The 20,460-nt window shown below is 39.7% G+C and overlaps 1 protein-coding gene across 2 annotated transcripts in view; it reads right to left on the bottom strand.

Moving 5' to 3' along the window:
• Nucleotides 1–20,460, bottom strand: part of DOCK1 (dedicator of cytokinesis 1) — a 443,954-nt gene that overhangs the window by 354,902 nt on the left and 68,592 nt on the right. The window contains exons 7-15 of one of the 2 annotated variants that reach the window (XM_081328492.1): nucleotides 19,916–20,051; nucleotides 16,325–16,482; nucleotides 14,973–15,054; nucleotides 14,023–14,161; nucleotides 12,766–12,838; nucleotides 10,685–10,764; nucleotides 8,346–8,471; nucleotides 7,371–7,495; nucleotides 6,113–6,211 (exon numbers count right to left, since the gene is read on the bottom strand). In XM_081328492.1, the coding sequence (XP_081184618.1) occupies nucleotides 6,113–6,211; nucleotides 7,371–7,495; nucleotides 8,346–8,471; nucleotides 10,685–10,764; nucleotides 12,766–12,838; nucleotides 14,023–14,161; nucleotides 14,973–15,054; nucleotides 16,325–16,482; nucleotides 19,916–20,051 (1,018 nt within the window). Of the gene's footprint in view, nucleotides 1–6,112; nucleotides 6,212–7,370; nucleotides 7,496–8,345; nucleotides 8,472–10,684; nucleotides 10,828–12,765; nucleotides 12,839–14,022; nucleotides 14,162–14,972; nucleotides 15,055–16,324; nucleotides 16,483–19,915; nucleotides 20,052–20,460 lie in introns of both variants that reach the window. The other variant, XM_081328491.1, reaches the window with a different exon arrangement.

Raw genomic sequence — 20,460 nt, 5'->3', positions numbered from 1 at the left:
ATTGCAGTGAGATAAGACCTTGTAAAGGCTCTTAGTCACAATCGGTCAGGCTCAGATCGGCTGGATCTCCAACAGCACTCTAGACCCCATCTCTGACGTTTCATCTCCCGGAGCTCTGAAGAAAACCATGGAGCCCACCGGGATCTGCGTCGGGTTAGGGGTCGCAAGGGGACAACACGGTTGAGCGCCTCAGTGGCAGCCCTTTCCCAGGCATCCACTAAGGTGTCGGCCGAGCTGTCAGTGAGGGAGATAGGAACAGACCCAAGCGCCATCTGGAACCGATCAGGGTCCATTAGGCGCCTGGGGTGGAACCACCTGGTCGGTTCCGCAGCCCAGCAGCAGGGGGTGACATAGCGGAAGACCAGCCGCAGGAGATAATGATCGGACCATGACAGGGGGACAATAGTTGGTAAGCCCCCTCCCAGATCATCCAACAATTGTCTAGATAAGAAAAACAGGTCGAGAGTGTGACCCCTCCCATGAGTCAGACCCTGAATTACTTGAGTCAGGTCCATGGCCATCATGGAGGCCATGAACTCCCGAGCTAACTCTGACGATACTCCCAGAGAAGGCAGGTTGAAGTCACCCAGAACAATGAGTCTGGGGAACTCCACCGTCAACCCTGAGAGAGTGTCAAGCAGCTCAGGCAGGGCTGTTGCCACACAGCTGGGCGCCAGGTATGTTAGCAACAGGCCCAACTGAGCCTGAGGGCCACATCTCAAGAGGAGGGACTCACTCCCGCCTATCTGTACAACAGTGGTCTCCCTCGGACATAACCACCGCCACCCCACCGCCCCTGCCCTGAGCCCGCGGCTGGTGTAGTACACAGAAACCCGGAGGGCACAACTGAATCAGAGGGACACCGCCCTCTGGGCCCAACCAGGTCTCTGTGATGCATGCCAGATCCGCGTGTTCCTCCTCGATCAGATCACGGATGAGGGGAGCCTTGTTCGCAACAGATCTGGCATTAAAATACACAAGCCTGAGCCCAGGGTCCTGATCCCCATCAATCCCGGATAAAAGGGGGCCAACCGGAGGGTCGGAGCACGCCACCGCTCGAAGACTGCAGGGGCGTGATCCCAGATGTTGATACGGCCCTCTGCGTAACCACCTGCTGCCATTCCCCATCGTCGTGGGGATTTGCAACCCCACCCCAGTACTAACAGAACCAAAAGTCCATGCCCCCAACCCCATCTCACCGGGAACCGTTATAGGCCCAGACTGACAGCCAGCTGGAGAAACACAGCCCGATTCCCTCCCCTCCCTAACCCTTTAAAATGATTGGCTAAAAAACATACCAGTTTATAGCAGAGGCCCCTACCTAAGCCCAACCACCTCTCGGGGTCCCAACAATTGGGCCCATCCTTAAGGGAAGAAAGGGACATGGCAACAGGTCGTATCCAGGAAGGAGCCCCCCTGAGAGCAAATAAGTCCGTGCTAGAGTACTGAATACGGGCCATAGTATAATAAAAAAACCCGCATAGGGCAATATAACCAAATGGATAGATGACAATAATGATGTTAAATTAAGGCCAGAATATATCTCAGTCCACCAATTCAGTTCAACTCGGCTCTTACCCGAGTCAGCCAGGCAGAGCAACCACAGCGGCTCTCTCACCGCCACTGAGGGAACCCACCTATGATGGACTGAGCCCAAAGTACCGGGAAAAACCTGTCCCACTGATCTCTCACATCAGTGGGTGGTTGATGACCAATCCAGACCGCCCTCTCACCGCGGACTGATCCCGGGACCATGCCGGACTGGCAATGGGAAGCCATAGCGGCAGGGACAAATGTTCGTATTCTGCCCTTCTCCAACCAACCGGGCGTTAAGGAGACAGTCTTGCATATCAAGACAGTGTAAGTCAGCCAATCTAGGGGGCTCAAACCAGGCCCCTCCCAACCAAGCAAAGTACGAAGGCCATGCCACGGAGAGTTCACAAGCCATCGAGAAGGGAATCTCCGCGCCGTTGAAAATGGCGCCCACCCGCTTTTCATATCTCCGAGTTGCAGAAAAGTGCCCAGCAGCAATTCAAACGGCAAGGCCACGCCTCCAACGATCTTCAGGCTGGCAGGCCTTCTGGAAGAAAAAGGCAGCCTCTAAGCTGTTAAAAAAACGGCACCCGTCTGCTGATTACATCTCTGTGGTCTAAGAAAGCATCCGGCAGCAGTTCAGACGGCCAGGTCTCCACGCCGCTCCAGGAAACCGCCCACTATTGCTGTCTCTGCAATGCAAAGCGCCTGGAATGTCAGCAGCAGTTCAAACGGTACAGCCAGGCCTCGGCCGATCTTCAGGCCGGAAAGATTTTTGAGGGGGAGAGGAGAGCCTCCGCACCACTGAAAGCGGCGCCCAGCTGCTGCTAGCATCTCCAACCCTCAGTTGGGTCACTACGCCATGGTTGGGCTTCCCAAATATCCCATTTGGGGCCCATTGCGGAGAGCACGGAGCTCAGAAAACAACTGTCGCCATCTTGGGCAAAAAAAAATTAAGCATATTATATTACAGAAATTCTCTATACAACCCATTAAAAGGTAAGTCAATATAGAAGCACGGTATTGTTTTTAGCAATACATTATATTAAACCAATGCCTAGGGAATAGCAACTGCATAGATGTAGCAGTAGTAATAGTATTTACAAAATACCTACACTGTAGATCATCAAAGTAATTCCTCAATTTGGCAAAATAAAAAAAGTCTTTATTATGATGCAGAAAATACCACAAGTCTTCCCCCCTATAGGAAAATTACTGAATAGCTTGGACCTGACTATTAGAAAAGGCCTTTTTCTGAAAGCTACGCATTATTTCTCATTCAGCAGAAGTATCTAGAGAAGCACTTCAAGTGCAAATTCTATCATCCCAATAGTAAACAAGGTAGGTGATACCTCTTTCAGACAGCCTGGCCTTAAGCACTATTCTCTCCAAATTACACCTAGAAGCTGACTCACAGTCAAAAAACACAGCAAAACACTGACATAATAGGCTCATATCAGCCGTTCTCTGTCAGTAGCCTAACCACTCTATTTTGATCTAGCTGAAGTTTTTGAACCAATTTCAAAGCCATCCCTTCCTCCCTGCAATAGTCCAAGGAGTAAGATACCAGATCTAAGTACCTGATGCAAAGTAAGATCTAAGTACCTGACTTTGTTGAAAACAAGTATATTCCAAGCTATTCAACAAACACTTTTGGGGAAAGAGCAAACTGTTGTGAAATGACACAATCACCACGTAACTGGAGAGGTAAACACAGACGTATCTGGAATCAATCTCATTTTATTAATCCACATGTATTTCCCTACCCGGAAAAAGCAGTGCTTAAGATAGTTGGCTGCCTTGCTGTGTCAGGTAAGAAGGAAGGTTAAAAGAAAGTTAAAGGTGGAAGTCTTGTGAATTTTGGTGATACTTCATCCCAAATCCATTGATAAATCTTTCCAGTGGCTTCCTCTAGATTTTTTTAAAAAATCACGATATATTTCATATTTGGAATCTCCTTCCATAATTACCACAGAGCAAGGTAATAATCTCCAAGTATCACTTTCTAAAATAGCCAACCAAGGTGGAGAAAAAATCACTGTGGTATAGAGCCTTCACATTGTAACTAAAACAGCCTATGTAGGAAAGCACATGATAGTGGAAGGTGCTAAAAGCTCCTGAGAGATCTAAAATTAATAATCTTATGGCATCCTAAAAGAGTTGTCTCATAAGGTTTGTGGATCTCAGCCCACCCTATCAGATGCATGCAAAGTGTATGCTGTTCTTAGTCTTGGGGATGGAGAAAAAGTCTCAGAGACTCAAAATGATTGCATCTTCCCTTAGAGCAGATTATTACACTAGAAAAACAAGAGTAATTTCACTTTCAAAATCAGACTTGCAACTGGGCTGAATGGGGTTCAAGACAATCAGTTGTATCCAAATATTTCTGGACTTGTGAGTGACAAGAGCAGCGTTGTTTTTTCTTTAGCTTCCGATTAGGTTTCTCTGCATTAAATATAGTAAACTAAAAATGTCAAAGATGAAAATGTTTGGCCAAGCCTGACCAAGCATCTTTTCAACATACTTTGATTTCAGCAACTGAAACTCATCCAACATAATTGAATCAGACAATGCTCTGCACATCTACACTACATGTATTGAACTAATTCTGAAAGCTAGGTTTTGATGGATGTGATCAAAGTGTCTTGCAAATTGGTCACAGTGACAGTCCAAAAATGGAAACTATCTGTCTTTCTCAGTCAAGTTGCAACAGATCACTGATCATTTAAAAACAATCCATTAGATCAGGGGTGTCAAGCTGCCAGCCCATGGGCCGGATGCGTCATGAGGAAGCCATGCACACCCCCAATGGGAAAACCGTCCCGATACATTGCACAGTCACGTGATGTTGCGAGTTTGACATGTCTGCATTAGATGATACACAAAGCTACACAGGTAGTCCTTGAATTACAACCACAATTGAGCCAAAATTTATATTGCTAAGTGAGACACTTGTTCAGCAAGTTTTGCCCCATTTTGCGACTTTTCCTTCCGCAGTTGTTAAGTGAATCATTGCAGTTGTTAAATTAGTAACATGGTTATTAAGTGAATCTGGCTTTCCCATTGACTTTGCTTGTCAGAAGTTCGCAAAAGGGGATCACATGACCCCAGAACACTGCAACCGTCATATATATGAGTCAATTGCCAAGAGTCTGAATTTTGATCACATGACCATGGGAATGCCACAACAGTTGTAAGTGTGAAAACGGTCATGTTACTTTTTTCAGTGCTGTTGTAACTTTGAACGGTTATTAAACGAGCTGTTGTAAGTCGAGGAGTACCTGTAATGAATATGGAAATTTTGTGGCTAAAATACAGGTCGTATTTGATTTACAGGAATTCATTTAGTGACCATTCAAAGTTACAACAGCACTGAAAAAAGTGACTTATGACCGTTATGACCGTTGCAGCATCCCCATGGTCATGAAATTAAAATTCAGATCCTTGGCAGCTGACTCATATTTATGATGGTTCCAGTGCCACGGGGTCATGAGATGACCTTTTGCAACCTTCTGACAAGCAAAGTCAATGGGAAAGCTAGATTCAGTTAACAACTACATTATTAACTTAACATCTGCAGTGATTCACTTATAACAACTGTGGCAAGAAAGTTTGTAAAAATGGGGCAAAACTCAATTATCAAATGTTTCACTTAGCAACAAATTTTGGTTTCAATTGTGGCTGTAAGTCATGGACTATCTGCAAACTGATTTTTTTATTTCTTATGTATTTCCAATTTGGAAAAAAAATCCTACTTCATATCTGCTTCTTCTCAAAACAAGGCTATTTGATTTTCTTTGAAAATGTGAAGAACTCTGTCCCAACTTTGTTGAATATAAGCGTGTCCCACTCCTTACAAGGTGAAAGCAACATGAGAAGAATGGAAATACTGACTTTATTGGCATATTATCAAAGATAGGCATTAAATATTATTTAATACAGCTTGGTAAACTAAAATTCATGTTAATGAAACACTATGCCAGATGATCTTCTCTAAGTAGCCTTTTTATTACTGTTAAAACTCAGGAAAGATATTAATTAGAGACAGGCCACATGCTTTACATACAGAAAGTTTAATCCCTGGCACCTTTGGCTAAAATAATTGTTAACAAGTGATACAACAGAATCTTAACTGAACCCCCTACCAAATTGATAGTAAAATCAGATGGATAACAAATAATCTGATTTTCTTGGGATAAATTCTTAGGTTGAGGTCCCACCTCAAGCAGGCAAGCTCACTTTTGGCCAGTCACTTCTCTCAGCCCGATCTACCAGAAAGGATTGTTGTTGTTAAGGGGGAAAACATGTTTAGGAAACAAGGACAAAGCAGAACAATAGTTCTGCTACCTAATACAAGAAAAGTAAGAACAAGGATATCCAAGCTGCCTTGACTGGAAGATATACAGAGAAAGAGACAGAGAGAATGTGTATCGGTCAAGGACTTCATCTATACTAGTCCTTAGCAACACAGAAAGATTATTCTGGCATGGATACCAAGAGGTTCTGTATCTCTCTTATACATTTCTTTTAAAAAATCTCTCTTATACATTTCTTTTAAAAAATTTAATGCCAAGTATACCTTTATAGTTTCAAACCAGCGGGGTTGCTTTACTTGGTAATATATAACAGATTTATATTCTGAAAGAGCTTCATCTCCGGCCCCAGGAAATATCACATTCTGAAAACAAGGAAACAAAGCAGAAGTCAAAACAGCAGTTTAGGGTGTAAGAAAATATTATTATACTTAAAGAGACAATCAAAATAAAAAATTAGCTTTTACATTCAGATGTAATAGCATAGAAAAAGCATGCAGAAAACGTTTTTGTAATACAGGGAAGTGAAATCTTAAAAATATGTAACAGCAATAATATGCATATTTACACAGGTCATCCTTGATGTACAGCCGTTTCTTTAGCAACCATTCAAAGTTGCAACAGGACTGGAAAAAAAGTGACCTACAGCTGGTCCTTGCACTGAGCAACCGCATGTATTGAGGACAGTTGCAGTGTCCTGGGGGGTCATGTGATCTGCATTTGTCACCTTCCCCAGCTGGCTTCTGATAAGCAGTCAATGAGAGAAGCCAGACTCACTTAACAATCACAAGGTTCACTTAACAATTGCAGTGATTTGCTTAACAACCGTAACCAGAGAAATCGTAAAATCAGGCATGACTCAAAACTTAACGACTCCTTTATTTAGCAATGGAAACTGTGGTGTTGGCTGTGGTTGTAATCAAGGACTACCTGAAATGCTTTCTTACACATTCAAATGCTTTCAGTGGAACTGATACTCAGATATTTTTTTGACCCCGCCAAATGTCGTAAATACAGTAACAATGATTTGATTGTGGCCATAATGCTGAAAAATACTCTTAAGAACTCGGGAATATTGTTCATCTTTAACTACCATATACTTTGTTAATGAGGAAAAGAATGAAGGGAGCTTGTTTTTCTAATACTGCAGTACTTGAAGAAAATCAAATAGGTTTGTGAAGCTCCTTTGTAGTCATCTATAGTTATCTTTAAAGCTGACAAAGAACAGAGAATACCACTGACGATAAAGACAATTATAATTACACCTATTAGGGAAATCAAATAATGTAATGCAATTTCACAAGATTCTGAGTTTCTGGATTCCAGTTGTAAAACTATTATTCTTGAAATAAATGGCAGCATCGGAAAAAGTGTGCCATTAAATTATCCGGTAAATGTGTAAGAGAGAAAGGAGGGGGATTCATGCTTTAAAAATATTTATCCATGATTTAATAAGTATCTGAATAATCAAACACATCATTTTGAACTAATCCAAATTCAGGTATCAATTTTCCACAAAAATACCTCTAATTTTTTTCCATCTTCATCATAAACAGACACTGTAACCTCTACATTCTTTGCTGTAGTTTTGCTGCCTTTGTCAAAGTCTCCTTGAACTAATGTTACATAAATATCATTACGGACATCACCTGGAAACAAAAGAGAACAACAATTCACTGATTTAATATTTTATGATTAGCCAGTATCCTACAAAAGCAGAAAACAAATTTTAAGAATTATGATGGCTTATGTTTGTTATGTGTTTTTTTCTTACACTTTCCTCTACGCTATAATAATTTCAATACTACATTTACAGAGAATGTGTGCTAGAATAGCAGCACTTATTTATCTTTCTCTGAGTTTGTGTTTTAGACTGTTGAATGTACAGTAACTTTCAAGGCTATCATCTAACAGAAAAAAACATTTTAAGAATAACTCATAATTTGCAGTCCACGTACAACAATAGCAATAGCAATTAGACTTATATACCCCTTCACAGTGATTTACAGCACTCTCTAAGCAGTTTATAGAGTCAGCATATTGCCCCCAACAATCTGGGTCCTCACTTTACCGACCTCGGAAGGCTGGAAGGCTGAGTCAACTTTGAGCTGGTCAGGACTGAACTGCTGGCAGTCAGCAAAATTAGTCTGCAATACTGCATTCTAACCACACGCCATCATGGCTCTTCTAAAGAATTATTTGCTCTGTGAATAAGTGAAGGCCTGCTATGCATGACAACTGATTCCTATTGATGCAGCACATTCATAAACAAATACAGATACTGAGTTATGCCTTTTACCTCAAAGAAAAGATAGACAGAACTTAACTAGATCTTTTTTTATGTTAAATCATCCAAATAGAGTTGAAATAATTCTAGATTTCATATTTTTGACAACAAACAACTTTTAATTTCTCCAAATACTATTTAATACAACTTCATGGCTTAGCGTATGCCTATGTTATACCAACATCTTTAATTTTATCATTGTATAACCTTACCAGGCATAATAATTTCTGGAAAGCCCATTTTCCGTGCCACAGCTGTGGTTCTATCAACTAAGTGAGGAAATTCTTTTCGTATCTGATGTATGTCTCCTGGAAGAAGTTTCAGTGTCACCCACAGACCTGTAGAATTTAGTACAAAATATTATTTCATAAACTGAGGGTTTCACATACAGTCTAACGCATTGGGTTTTTTAAAAAAAATAATATGTAAGAATAAAAGCAGAATTCAGAGAAAGAAGTATCTAAAGGTACTTCTCAATTTAGAACAATTAAACCCAAAGTTTCCATTGCTAAGTAAGACAGTTGTTAAGTGACGTGTCCCATTTTACAACCTTTCACCCACACTTGTTAAGCAAATCACTGCAGTAGTTAAGTAAATCATGTAGTCATTAAGCAAATCTGGCTTTCCCATTGACTTTACTTGTCCGAAGCTGGCTCAGAAGGTTAAAAATAGTGATCACATGAGTCCAGGACAGTGTAACTGTCATAAATACTATTAATTGAATTTTGATTACATTATCGTGGGGATGCTACAACAATGTAAGTGTGAAAACCAATCATAAATCACTTTTTTCAGTGCCTTTGTAATTTCAAATGGTCACTGAATGAATGGTCGTGAGTTGAGGACTACCTGTATTTATTTTAAGTAGTTAAATAAAGCCATTCCATATTTGACTGCTATTTCTTTCTTTATTAAACCAGAGATATAGTTCTCCTGAATGAAAACACAGATTTCAGACAACATAACTACGGTAATACCTACTTTTATTTGTTATCTCATTTAAATCTGTTTTCTAAGCTGGGACTATCCTAATTTTGATGAACTACATATTACAGAAAGAACTGCTTCCTCTTGTTTGACAACCCTGTATCTTCCATCATCCATATTAATGTAGAACGGAGAAACCAATGCCATATTTGAAAAATGTGATCATTATGTAGAGAAAAAGTAATCAAAATAACTCAACACAGACTATGCAATATAAATAAACCTTATAATAACAATACCCGGGGCCAATGAAATGAGTAAAACTGTAGTAATTATTTAAGGATAGCTGTTTAGATATATGTACACAAATATTTTCAATATTTATGAACAATTCAGACTAAGATTCTAAAACTAACAGCATTTCTAACATAAAGGTGGTGCTACAAAATATTGATCAAATGTCCGTATTCAATCTCCCCCTTTTTTTAATCACCCTCTAATCCCTTAATTCGGGAAAGAGCCAGGGTGACTGGATGGAGTTGAGCGTTCATTTGGCCGGATGCCCTTCCTGATGCCACGTGGTATTGTTAGCAGATATTTTCTTTGTGCCCCTGGAGAGAAACATTTGCCGCTACCTAGGATTGAACCCTCAACCTTCCGAGTGGGAGGTGAGCATCTTCACCACTAGGCCACCACACCACTCATTTTTTTAATCTATAAGGAGTGGGTATATATTTTTTTCTGCACAGTAAAGATTACAATTTTGTGGCAGCCAACCCCAAAAGAGCCTTATTTAATTAATATTAAAATTATCTAATTTTAAAGAGGGCAGGGGCTCATTTTGGCAGAGTTTGTGTTTGCTCTATACATATGGTGACCTTTTAAAATAGTTATGATACTGTACCCGTTTGCAGAATAATGGCGAATAAATGAGTTTTTGTGTGTTCATCCACTAACCACAACTATTTGGCTTTATTTTGATAACTGGACAATATGACCTTATAAAATTATTTCACCACTTTTTTAAAAAAATAATAATCCGTACTTAGTTTATTTTACAAGTTAACAAATTGCGGCACTGATACACAGAAAAATTAACATAATCCTTTTGTTTTCTTAAAAACAATCTTTAAGACAAAAACAAAAAGAATCTTTTTAATAAACTTTTAAATAACTTTTACAAGAAGCAGGCAGCTATTTCTAAAGTATCTTGAAAAGGGTTTCTACATCCATGTCCAATTTTTTTATTAAGGCAGCGCTAAATAATAAACTGAATAACAAAAAGCATATAGCATCTTAAATATAAAGCTCAGATAGATTTATTATTTTTGATACAGTCAACTAACCATGATCTCAAATTAAGATTTTTTTACAGTAAAAAATTGAAAAGTACATTAATAAGATGATGAATGATTTACATGTCAGTGAAAGATGCAAAAATGATAAATGCTTGTTTTAAAACATGGCTTCAGAATGACTGTCATTCTTCATGAAGCAAAAGAATAGCAAATCAGAAACAAGAACACTTTCCCACGTTAAGAACCACTCAATAGTTTTAGTACAAAATCGATTACTTTCCTAATCGTTGCTAATGCTAACAACTTAAGGGAAGGAAAATACCTACCTTGACCCTTATGATTAACTTCTTTAGCAGCAATCACTTTGTTTATTACAGTCTGAAGGAAATCATTCTCCCCTGCCACCCTGGGTGAAAAACGGGATGATATGTTCAACTGCTTGTGTCGAATGGTGTTATCCAATGCTAGCCTGGAGAATGCACATGACGACCAACACCAAAAGGTAACAAAGATGGAAGGGGCAGAAAACCAGAAGTCATAGAACAAAGACATGACAGAAAGTATCACACAGGTGACAAAGAGTATTTGTTAGTCAGCACAAGACAAAGGAAAAAAAAGGAAGACACAGAAAGATAATCAATCAGGAAACTAATAAGGAGAAATGAATTTATGATTTCAGAAAAAAACACAATCCAGATTTATCATAGAGGTATGTAGAATAGAGATGGAAAGCCTGAAAAAAGTTACATGTAAAATAACAACACCAAAATGTAAAACATACCACCCCATGGGCCAGTAAAGCCCAGTTTGAGGGATGAAATGAATTGACTACAATTCTAATGACAAATAACAAAAAGCAGAAAGCTACTACAAATAAAAGTAGCTTAGTGGGGTTGGAAACAATCAAGAAAATCCATGAAACAATTTTGCTACATGATGGAAAGGATGAAAATACTGAAGTTAACAAATGAAATCTAGTATTTATAAAAATGTCATCTACCACCCCAGAGCAATTTGGCCCCATGCTTACTGACAGCTGTTATATTATTTCACTGGCACCCAAAATCCAACACATGGAAAGAAAAATACCAAGTAACACAAGAAAGATCCAATACAAAATAAATAACAGGAAAGTCTTCATAAATTGTATATAACTCATTCTTGATAAAAGAATGATTTAATTGAGCGTAATACATAAAAAAAGAAAGCTATAAAACATGAATGGAAAATATTTTATTTCAAAAATTTCTCAGATCCATGAAGTACCTCATTTCATTTTTAACCTGCATGCTTTTAAAAATATATAAACAGACAATTCATAATATAACACAAAATAATACTATAGGTATCCTTTGAGAATATATCACCAAGAAACTATTAATTAAGCAAGTGGAGGTTTGTTTCATTTATCTCAAGCCCAATTTTATTCTCTCATTGAGATTTTCATTTTATACCAGGAGTGTCCAACTTTGGCAAATTTAAGATCTGTGGACTTCAATTCACAGAGTTGGCTGGGGAACTCTGGGAATTGAAGTTGATAAGTTTTAAATTTGCCATGATTTATACTGATTTACACTATTTGATTTTCTTTTTATTTAAGCAACACATGCTATTATAGATGCACTCAAGTAATGTTCATTTGTTTATATTTATTATATAATTTTTATATAAATTTATGTTTGCATATATAAAAGAAAAAATGCAAACACATTCCACAATCAGCGTATGGAACAAATGATGCTCTTCTGCTCAATCACTATCATTAGCCACTAGTCACAGAGCCTAGACTGTATTCCAGTTTTAAAACATTGATAAATAGATTTAATAAATAAATTTTGCCATACCCTGAGGATCACTGTTCTCTAACGTCTGCTACAAGATCTAAACAATTCACATTCATGGATCTTGATTTATAGTATATTTTAAATCTTGTATTCAAGCTTTTATCTTAGTCCAAATATTTTATGCACAGATCTCATTTTATTGAAACAAAGCAAAACAGTTCTAAAATGAACTGTACATATTTGAAACTATTAATATTCCAGTATCCGCATCTCTGATTCTTATCCACGAATGGTACTAACAATTCAAGATTTTTAACTGTAAAGCTAAATAGAAAATATATTCACAAACTTATTTCACAATACAGGACTACAGTTCCTATAGGAACGCTGAAATTATCTTAACTTTACAAAGCAAAATCAGAGCTGGCTATTTAATTCTTTGGGAAGGGATCACATAGGTTAGTTCTTAAGTAAACCATTTTTTCTTCCAAAACTGTCCTGTCCCTTTAGCTTTTTATTCTTCCCGTTTTCAAAACCTTGAGTGTTTATTTTTAACAAACAATCATAACCCATCGATTCTGGCTATCAGTCCTGATTACTTTTCTGTATTAATTTGCACTTACGGTTGAAATGGAATGAAGTGCTGCTTGTCTTCATCATCTACTTTCCCATTAATTATGTCAGTTATATCCATCACTGAATTCAAAGAGAAACAAGCATCCTTAAGGATTAAGTTATAATGGAAAAGTGTGGCAAACACTGACGATAACAGACCACTTGGAATTATTTTATAGCAAGAAATGTTACTCTGTTCAAAGACAAACTTGCTTCACTCGTATCAGTAAAACAAGGTGGAGTCTTTCAGAAGTAATATTGGGTATTTAAGGGCATTAACCAATGAATATATCTGTATCAACATCTACATCCATATCTATAACTATAACTATACAAAATATTTTTTAAACTTAAAACATTAAAATTGATAGGAATCAGCGAAAGCCAGGAAAAGAAAACCACAGTTGTGTTTCGTAAGATAGGCAGGTGCCTTATCCAAGGGCTCTTGAAATGTCCTTACATCTTTTCTATTATCCTAAAGAAAAGAACAACGGGCTGAGCCAGAGTGAGCCCCATTGCCATGACACTCTACTCTGGAAACAGAGGATTTGGCCACAGTCTTCTGTCCAACAGCAAAGGCCACAGTTTGGTTCCCTAAAAGTCTACCTCAAAGTTTTCCTTATGGGAGGAAGGGAAGAAGCTACTGGGCCCAATGAATTGAGCTAACTGGTCTCCCCACTGCCATTTACTGTAGGTTCCTGTTGGATAGCAAGTCATACTGTGCTCACATTGCGCTGGCCTCTTGTGCACCCCCTTGGATCCCCGTGCACCCACTGTGCCGCAGCTCTCACGCATACCCTCGCACCCTTATGCACCTTCCTGACCCATGTAGCACCTCTTGCACACTCCCTAGCATCACCTCTTCAATCCATGCAGCAATTCTCACAACATCCTCCCTTCCTCCCCCATCCTGCAACCTTTTACTACCTGCAGGTCAGGAATTTGCAACCTCTTGCCAACTTTTCCACTGACTTTGGTTGTGGGAAGATAATAGGAATTGTCCTTGTCTAACGACTGTGTGATCCAGTTAATAATGGCAACTGAAAGTGCAGGGACTGCCATCACTAAGCAATGCGGTCGTAGTTTAGAACCGCGACTTTGTGATGGAAATGTCAGTCCCAATTGCTATCAAAAGTCCAGGACTTCCTGTATGCAAAAAAATATGTTACAAAAAGATTGTAGGTAGGTCAGATCACCTCAATCCCCAGCAGCTGCTATTATTTGCAAAACATTTTGACAATGTACTGTATATAAGAATGGATTACCTGCTACACCAAAAGGTCGCCGTAACCCAGAAGTTAGTTTCCTTGTGTTGTTCTCTCTTTGTTCCATTCTGCCAACTCGTACTATCTGACACACAAAACTGATCTTCTCTCTTTTCCGGTCTTTACTGCTGCCAAGGTCCTAGAAATGTGATTATTTTTTTCTTTACAAAATTCTCTCTCACAGCTATTTTACAATTCATACTGAAGTTTTACTATTTAGCCTGTCATTTCTTCATTTTGACAATCCCTTTTTACACAGCCAAATGTTCATAAGGACAGTTAAGGGATATATTTACTTGGACCACTTAAAAGCTATATAGAATCTTGAATAATTTTGCTAGATTAAAAGGCTATTTTCCCTCCAACTGTGAAAAGGATTCAGATTTGTTTATTTTGGAGAGAGGATGGGAAAATGTTATTTTAATGACACCATAGGGAAATCCATGTAGATTTTAAATGCATTAACAAAGAGTAAACAAAGCTTATGAGGCACATCTGCTTAAGACAGTCTTCTCCAAATACATCCCCAGTCCTGAAAAAGCATGAAAACTCCACCCAGGGCTAATGATTGTACATATGCAGAGAAACTGGAAATAACACTTGCAGGAATAGAAGGTTTTTTCTACCATCAAACCATTTGTCTATCTTTTTATCATTTATGTCATATTTACCAAAGCTTCTAGCTTTATTAAGAACGGATACATTTGGACCCAATATTCCTAGCTATCTCGGTCTTTGAAATTTTCTACTTTTGGCTTTCTTTTAATTTATGCTATAGTGCCAGAATGAAAGGCCCAGCTCCATAATATTTAATGGACTCTTCCCCTTTCTAGAGCTACCAAATATTAACCTAAGGCTCTTTGTAAGCAAAATACATATTCTGGTACAACATGGAAAATACTGAAGCAAGAGGATAAAGTAAGTATCACAAATATAAAAATAATATTTACCGTAAAGACCGCTCGAAGATTATGTAATTTATCAATGTCTTTAGGTAGACCAGAACTTGACCATCTCACCAGATAATTCTCACTATGTAAATAAAAATAAAATCATTATGAAAGCAAAAAGCAGTTTTACATTAAAATATGTTAACATTATATTTAAACAAACACAGGGAGTTATTCAGAGTCTGATGCAAACCAGATTTATTTATTTGCACAATTTATAGGTTGCCCAATAACTCTTGGTAGTTTACAATTAATAAAGTAAAAATGTATAAAAAATTTATTTGATTGATAGATAGATAGATAGATAGATAGGTAGGTAGATAGATAGATAGATAGATAGATAGATTGGCAGACTAACATACACAGATAGATGATATAGATCAGGGGTGTCAAACTGCCGGCCCGCAGGCCGGACGCGTCGCAACAAAACCGCGCCCACCCGATTGCCGGAAATGGGGGAAAAACTCCGATACATCGCACGACGTCACGAGTTTGATGTGTCTGATATAAATGATAGATAGACAGACACATGCAAGAACACAAATATCTGAGATCTAAATAAAAAATGGAAATAAAGACAAAGTAAGTTTTTTCTTCTGATTGTTATTGAATAAAAATGCTCTCGGAGTGCAAAGAGCCTCATTTTCTTTCACCATAATGCTCCAGCAAAGAGATTAGCAACATGCTATGTTTAAACAAAATAAATTCAAAACAACCTTCTCAAATTCATTTTCTAGTGATGTGTCAGCTTATTTCTAAAATACAGATTGTAAACAGAAAGCATTATACCTATTTTAATAATCATTTATATTTGTAATGTATCATTTGTTTCATAGCTTTCATCCTGTCTGATCTCAAAGCAGACCTGTGATGTTGACTATTATCATTCTCATTCTGTTCTAGGATGAGAAAACATCCATCTCTTTCAGAAAAAGAATCCATAGAAGATTTTGTTTGATGGATTTTATTCTTTTGTGTGAAGCTACTATATGGAAATGCAAAAGCAAAGGATACTGAATATCTATTATAAAAGTTCTAAACCTTTTAACATTTTTATGCCTCATATTAAACAAACTGGGAACTCCACAAGAAAAGTTACCGGTATTTGTCTTTTTCTTCTTCTTGTAGTAAAATAGCACAACAGGATCACAATGTTCCAATAATGCCACAAACTATATAAATGGTAATTAACACTATAACCTTTCATGGAGACAAGATGATTTAGGAAATTTCTACAGACAATTTGTGGCTAATGACTAACAGCAGAGGTTCCCAGATAGCCTCTTTGTCTTTTCCATGTTAACATATATTACACAAAATCTATTTTATGGCTTTGATATTAAATCACTGACCTTATAAGCTTGGATTCCAAAGGATCATACAAAGACATAAGGACTTCAGCATCTTCTCCAATTTTGCAAACAACATTTTTCAGATTTACAAATAATGCAAATGAAGGTGTTGCAGCAAATTTTGCTTCTCTACTAATGTCAAGATTCTGCTTTTGAGACTACAATACAAGAGATAAAAGAAACATTATACAATATTCTGCAATTACTACAGTTATATAGTAATGCAATCAATTACATAAATCTACTTTTGTAGGTGTATATTGATTGGGGTATAATTGTATAATTAACTAATCCCTAGTCATCTTCATTCCATTTATGTCTGCTCTGCTAAATACAGAACAGTTCTAAGAGATATGGAAATGTAAAAAGTGAAAGAAGATGGCTACCGAGCAACCAGGTAGATTTTAGAAGGCTACTTCAAAGTAAGTGAAAGTACAATTCACTATTTCTATGTGCCTGAATAAACAGACTAATTACATATTTGCAAATCCACACAAATCCTGGCGAAGCATAGAATTTATCATTTATGAATGCAGATTTCAAGTTCTGCCTATAATATTCCCCAAAGTCTAGAAAAAGGTGTAAAGCTACTACAACAAGATAAAGCAAATAATGTATTTTGAAAAATATAAATGTGAAGTTAGGGCAATATGTCCTAACTTTTTTGTAAGATGTACAAAATATTCAGTGCATCTTTTACAAAGCAAAACTGGTTTCAGATTATCTAAGATCTAACCAAACTGTGCCTATTTCAGGGGCTTAGGTGCCATGCACGGAACAAGATGTGGCTGCTTTGCTTTGGGCAGAAATGGTTGATGAGAACAAGAAGAGAAAATGCCAAGACTATAAGTGGCTGAGAGAAGGCAGGACATGGAGAAAAGGGGAGGGGGGGCTTGGAAGATTGAGAGCGGAGACCGGAAATAACATGCTAGAATACAAACAGACTGAGATACTAGGAAGACCAGAGGATGTTTTATTCTGGGTAGTTAGGGAAAATGTGGGGGGCAAGGGGTGACGGAGCTAAAAACATTAGTGTCTGGAGGAAAGGAGAGGAAGAATTACAAAGATTGGGGACTCCCAATCTTTGTACAGAAATGGTTAAGGGAAACAGGAGAACAGTCAAGGACAACAGCACATGAGGAAAAGGGGCAGAGGGTGGGGAAGGAGTTTCAACTATTAGAAGTGGACAGGCCAGTGGGATATGATATAATGGAAGCTGAACAGACTAGAGAGGGGGAACGCAGTCAGTAGAGAGGGGTGTCTATTCACCTAACAATATTTTGTTTTCTTCAATCCAGAAGAAAACAAACCATTATACAGGAAATCTTCAACTTACAATTACAACTGGGACTGGAATCTGGGTCAACGAGCGAAGTTGTGGTTAAACCAGGGGTCGGCAACCTAAAAAGGGAAAAGAGCCACTGGGAACCGGTTCCATCACAAATTAAAAAAAGTGGGAGCCGCGTGCGTGTGTCCATGCACGCGCATGCGCAAAAAATGTTTTGCGCATGCGCGGACGCACGCGGTTGCCATTTTTTTAAAAAAAGTGAGAAGGAACCGGTTCCCGGTTGCCCGACGGCGACGGCCCGTCTGCAAAGCTGCCGCTTTCAGCAGCTTTGCAAACGGGCCGCGGCAGCTTCCTCAAAGAGCAGCGCCCCTGCCCATTCTGAGAGGTGCGCGCGCACCTCTCCGAACGACCGGAGGTGCGCGCGCACCTCCCCAAACCTTTGGAGAGGTGCGCGCGTACCTCCGCGCGAACGGGCAGAGGTGCTGCTCTTTGAGGAAGCTTTAGCGGCCCGTCTCCGAAGCTGCCGAAAGCGGCAGCTTCGGAGACGGGCCGCTAAAGCTTCCTCAAAGAGTGGCACCTCTGCCCGTTCGCGCGGAGGTACGCGCGCACCTCCGGTCGTTCGGAGAGGTGCGCGCGCACCTCTCAGAATGGGCAGGGGCGCTGCTCTTTGAGGAAGCTGTAGCGGCCCGTCTGCAAAGCTGCCGAAAGCGGCAGCTTCGGAGACGGGCCGCTAAAGCTTCCTCAAAGAGCGGCACCTCTGCCCGTTCGCGCGGAGGTACACGCGCACCTCTCCAAAGGTTTGGGGAGGTGCGCGCGCACCTCCGCCCATTCGGGGAGGTGCGCGCGCACCTCTCCAAACGGGCGGTGCCACTCTCCATTTGGAGAGGTGCGCGCGCACCACTGCCCGTTCAAAGAGGTGCGCGCGCACCGGGTGGCTGGGAGCCGCAGGAGACGGCTCAAAGAGCCGCATGCAGCTCCGGAGCCGCGGGTTGCCGACCCGTGGGTTAAACAATCTCATGTGGACAGATTAAACAATGTGAGGTGCCTCGGGAGTGGGGGACGTGGGGGGAGACCACAAGAGGTTCTGCTGTGTCACCAACGCTCCCTGCAAGCAAGGTTTTAAATGCCAGAGCAGAGAGGCAGTCAGAAGCAGCCTATGTCAGGCCTCTCCCACTTGCCTGCAGCAGGCAGCGTACCTTATATTATCACTGCATCCAAGCATACAATTACTTAGGAGTGACAGGAATTCGCTGAAATAACTTTGCCAAGGAGACTAGTCTCCCAGGGTGGGGTGATGGGGTGGGGGTGGGGGGGTGGTTGTTCTTTCCAAACGTCCTTGTGTCCACTGCTGTTGCATGACGCCAAATTTTTCTCCCCATCAGGAACAGCATGTGTGTCTTTGGCAGGAAAGGTACATCAGACTAAGAGGGAGCCAGAGAGGAATAGAACAAAGTACACTGCCCCCGCTCCTTCTTTTTCCTCTCCTGTTTTTTTCTCTTTGCCCTCCTGATGGTCTCCCTCCTTTCTATCTACCATTTCACCTACCCCACTTTTTTCTGCTCTTCTTGTGATCAAGCAGATTGGCTGCCTGAAGGTTGAAGCCATCAAGCATATTCCTAAAGCGGAGGATGTGCTTCCTCTCTAGGAACCTGATTGATGGATCTGATTCCTCTCAAGGAATCTGCACAGGAATGGGAAGGTGTGTGTGTGTGTGTGTGTGTGTGTGTGTGTGTGTGTAAAAGAGAGAGAAGGAGTGAGTTGGAGAATGTGGAAGAAGAGGCTCCTTTGCAAACGTATTTCAGCAAATCCCCACTGGTCCTAAATAGAATGGACAGTAGTGGCCCAAGCAGAAAGCATTGACTTTCCAGGAAAGCTAAACAGGGAAGATTGCAAATGACGATCTCATGATTATGGGGCACTTGGCAACGAGTCATAAGTGCAAATGGGTTGCCAAGTGCCCAGACTGCAATCATACGACAAGTGTGTGTATGGGACACACGATTGTGTGAATGAGATGTTACAAGGCATCCTAAGATTGAACAATTGTTAAGCAAACACTAGTAAATTGAGGACTACCGGTACTTATAATTTCCAGTTCTGCCAAACAATGGCTGGTAGTTTTGCGAAACCTCCAGAACACAATTGCTTGACTTGGATTCAAAACAAAAGTTTCTTTTAGTTTGTATTTATGTATGTATGTATGCGAACACATGTGTACACACACGCACACATGTGCATATTCATAGTTTACAGCCACTTATACTATCATAACATCAGTTGGGAGAAATAATTTTGTATCTTACTTTTTCTTCCAGCAGTCTTTCTTCTACTTGCTTGGAAGTTGTTTCATGAGCTCTGAATAGGCTAATTGTGCTGGTTTGATCTGGATCTAATATGTTACCATCTTCATCCCTTACAACTAGATCCAAATCGAGAATTCTGTATGGAAGGGATAACACCCAAAACAATACCACCGTTAACATAAAATCTGTTCAAAAACTCTGCAATCAAGCCCCTCTGCCTACAATCCAAATAGTTATAAAATATAACATTCAATTTGGAGTCGGAGGAAGAGTGATTGAAGGTCCTTTTCTGTACTCTTATATCAGACAAAATAAAACAATGCATTTTGAAACTCAGGCTGAAGCTAACAAAAAACAATACAGGCAGTTCTTGACTTGCGATCACAATTGAGTCGAAAGTTTCTGTTGCTAAGTGAAACATTTGTTAAGTGAATTTTGCCCCATTTTACAACCTTTTTTGCCACAGTGGTTAAGTGAAATATTGCAATTGTTTAGTGACATGATTGTTAAGTGAATCTGGTTCCCCATTGCTTTGCTTGTCACAA

This window comes from Vipera berus (genome assembly GCF_964194415.1).
Source record: "Vipera berus genome assembly, chromosome: 5".
Taxonomy (NCBI): Eukaryota; Metazoa; Chordata; class Lepidosauria; order Squamata; family Viperidae; genus Vipera; species Vipera berus.
Note: the sequence above shows the minus strand (reverse complement) of the source record. Positions and strands in the feature narration are given on the sequence as shown.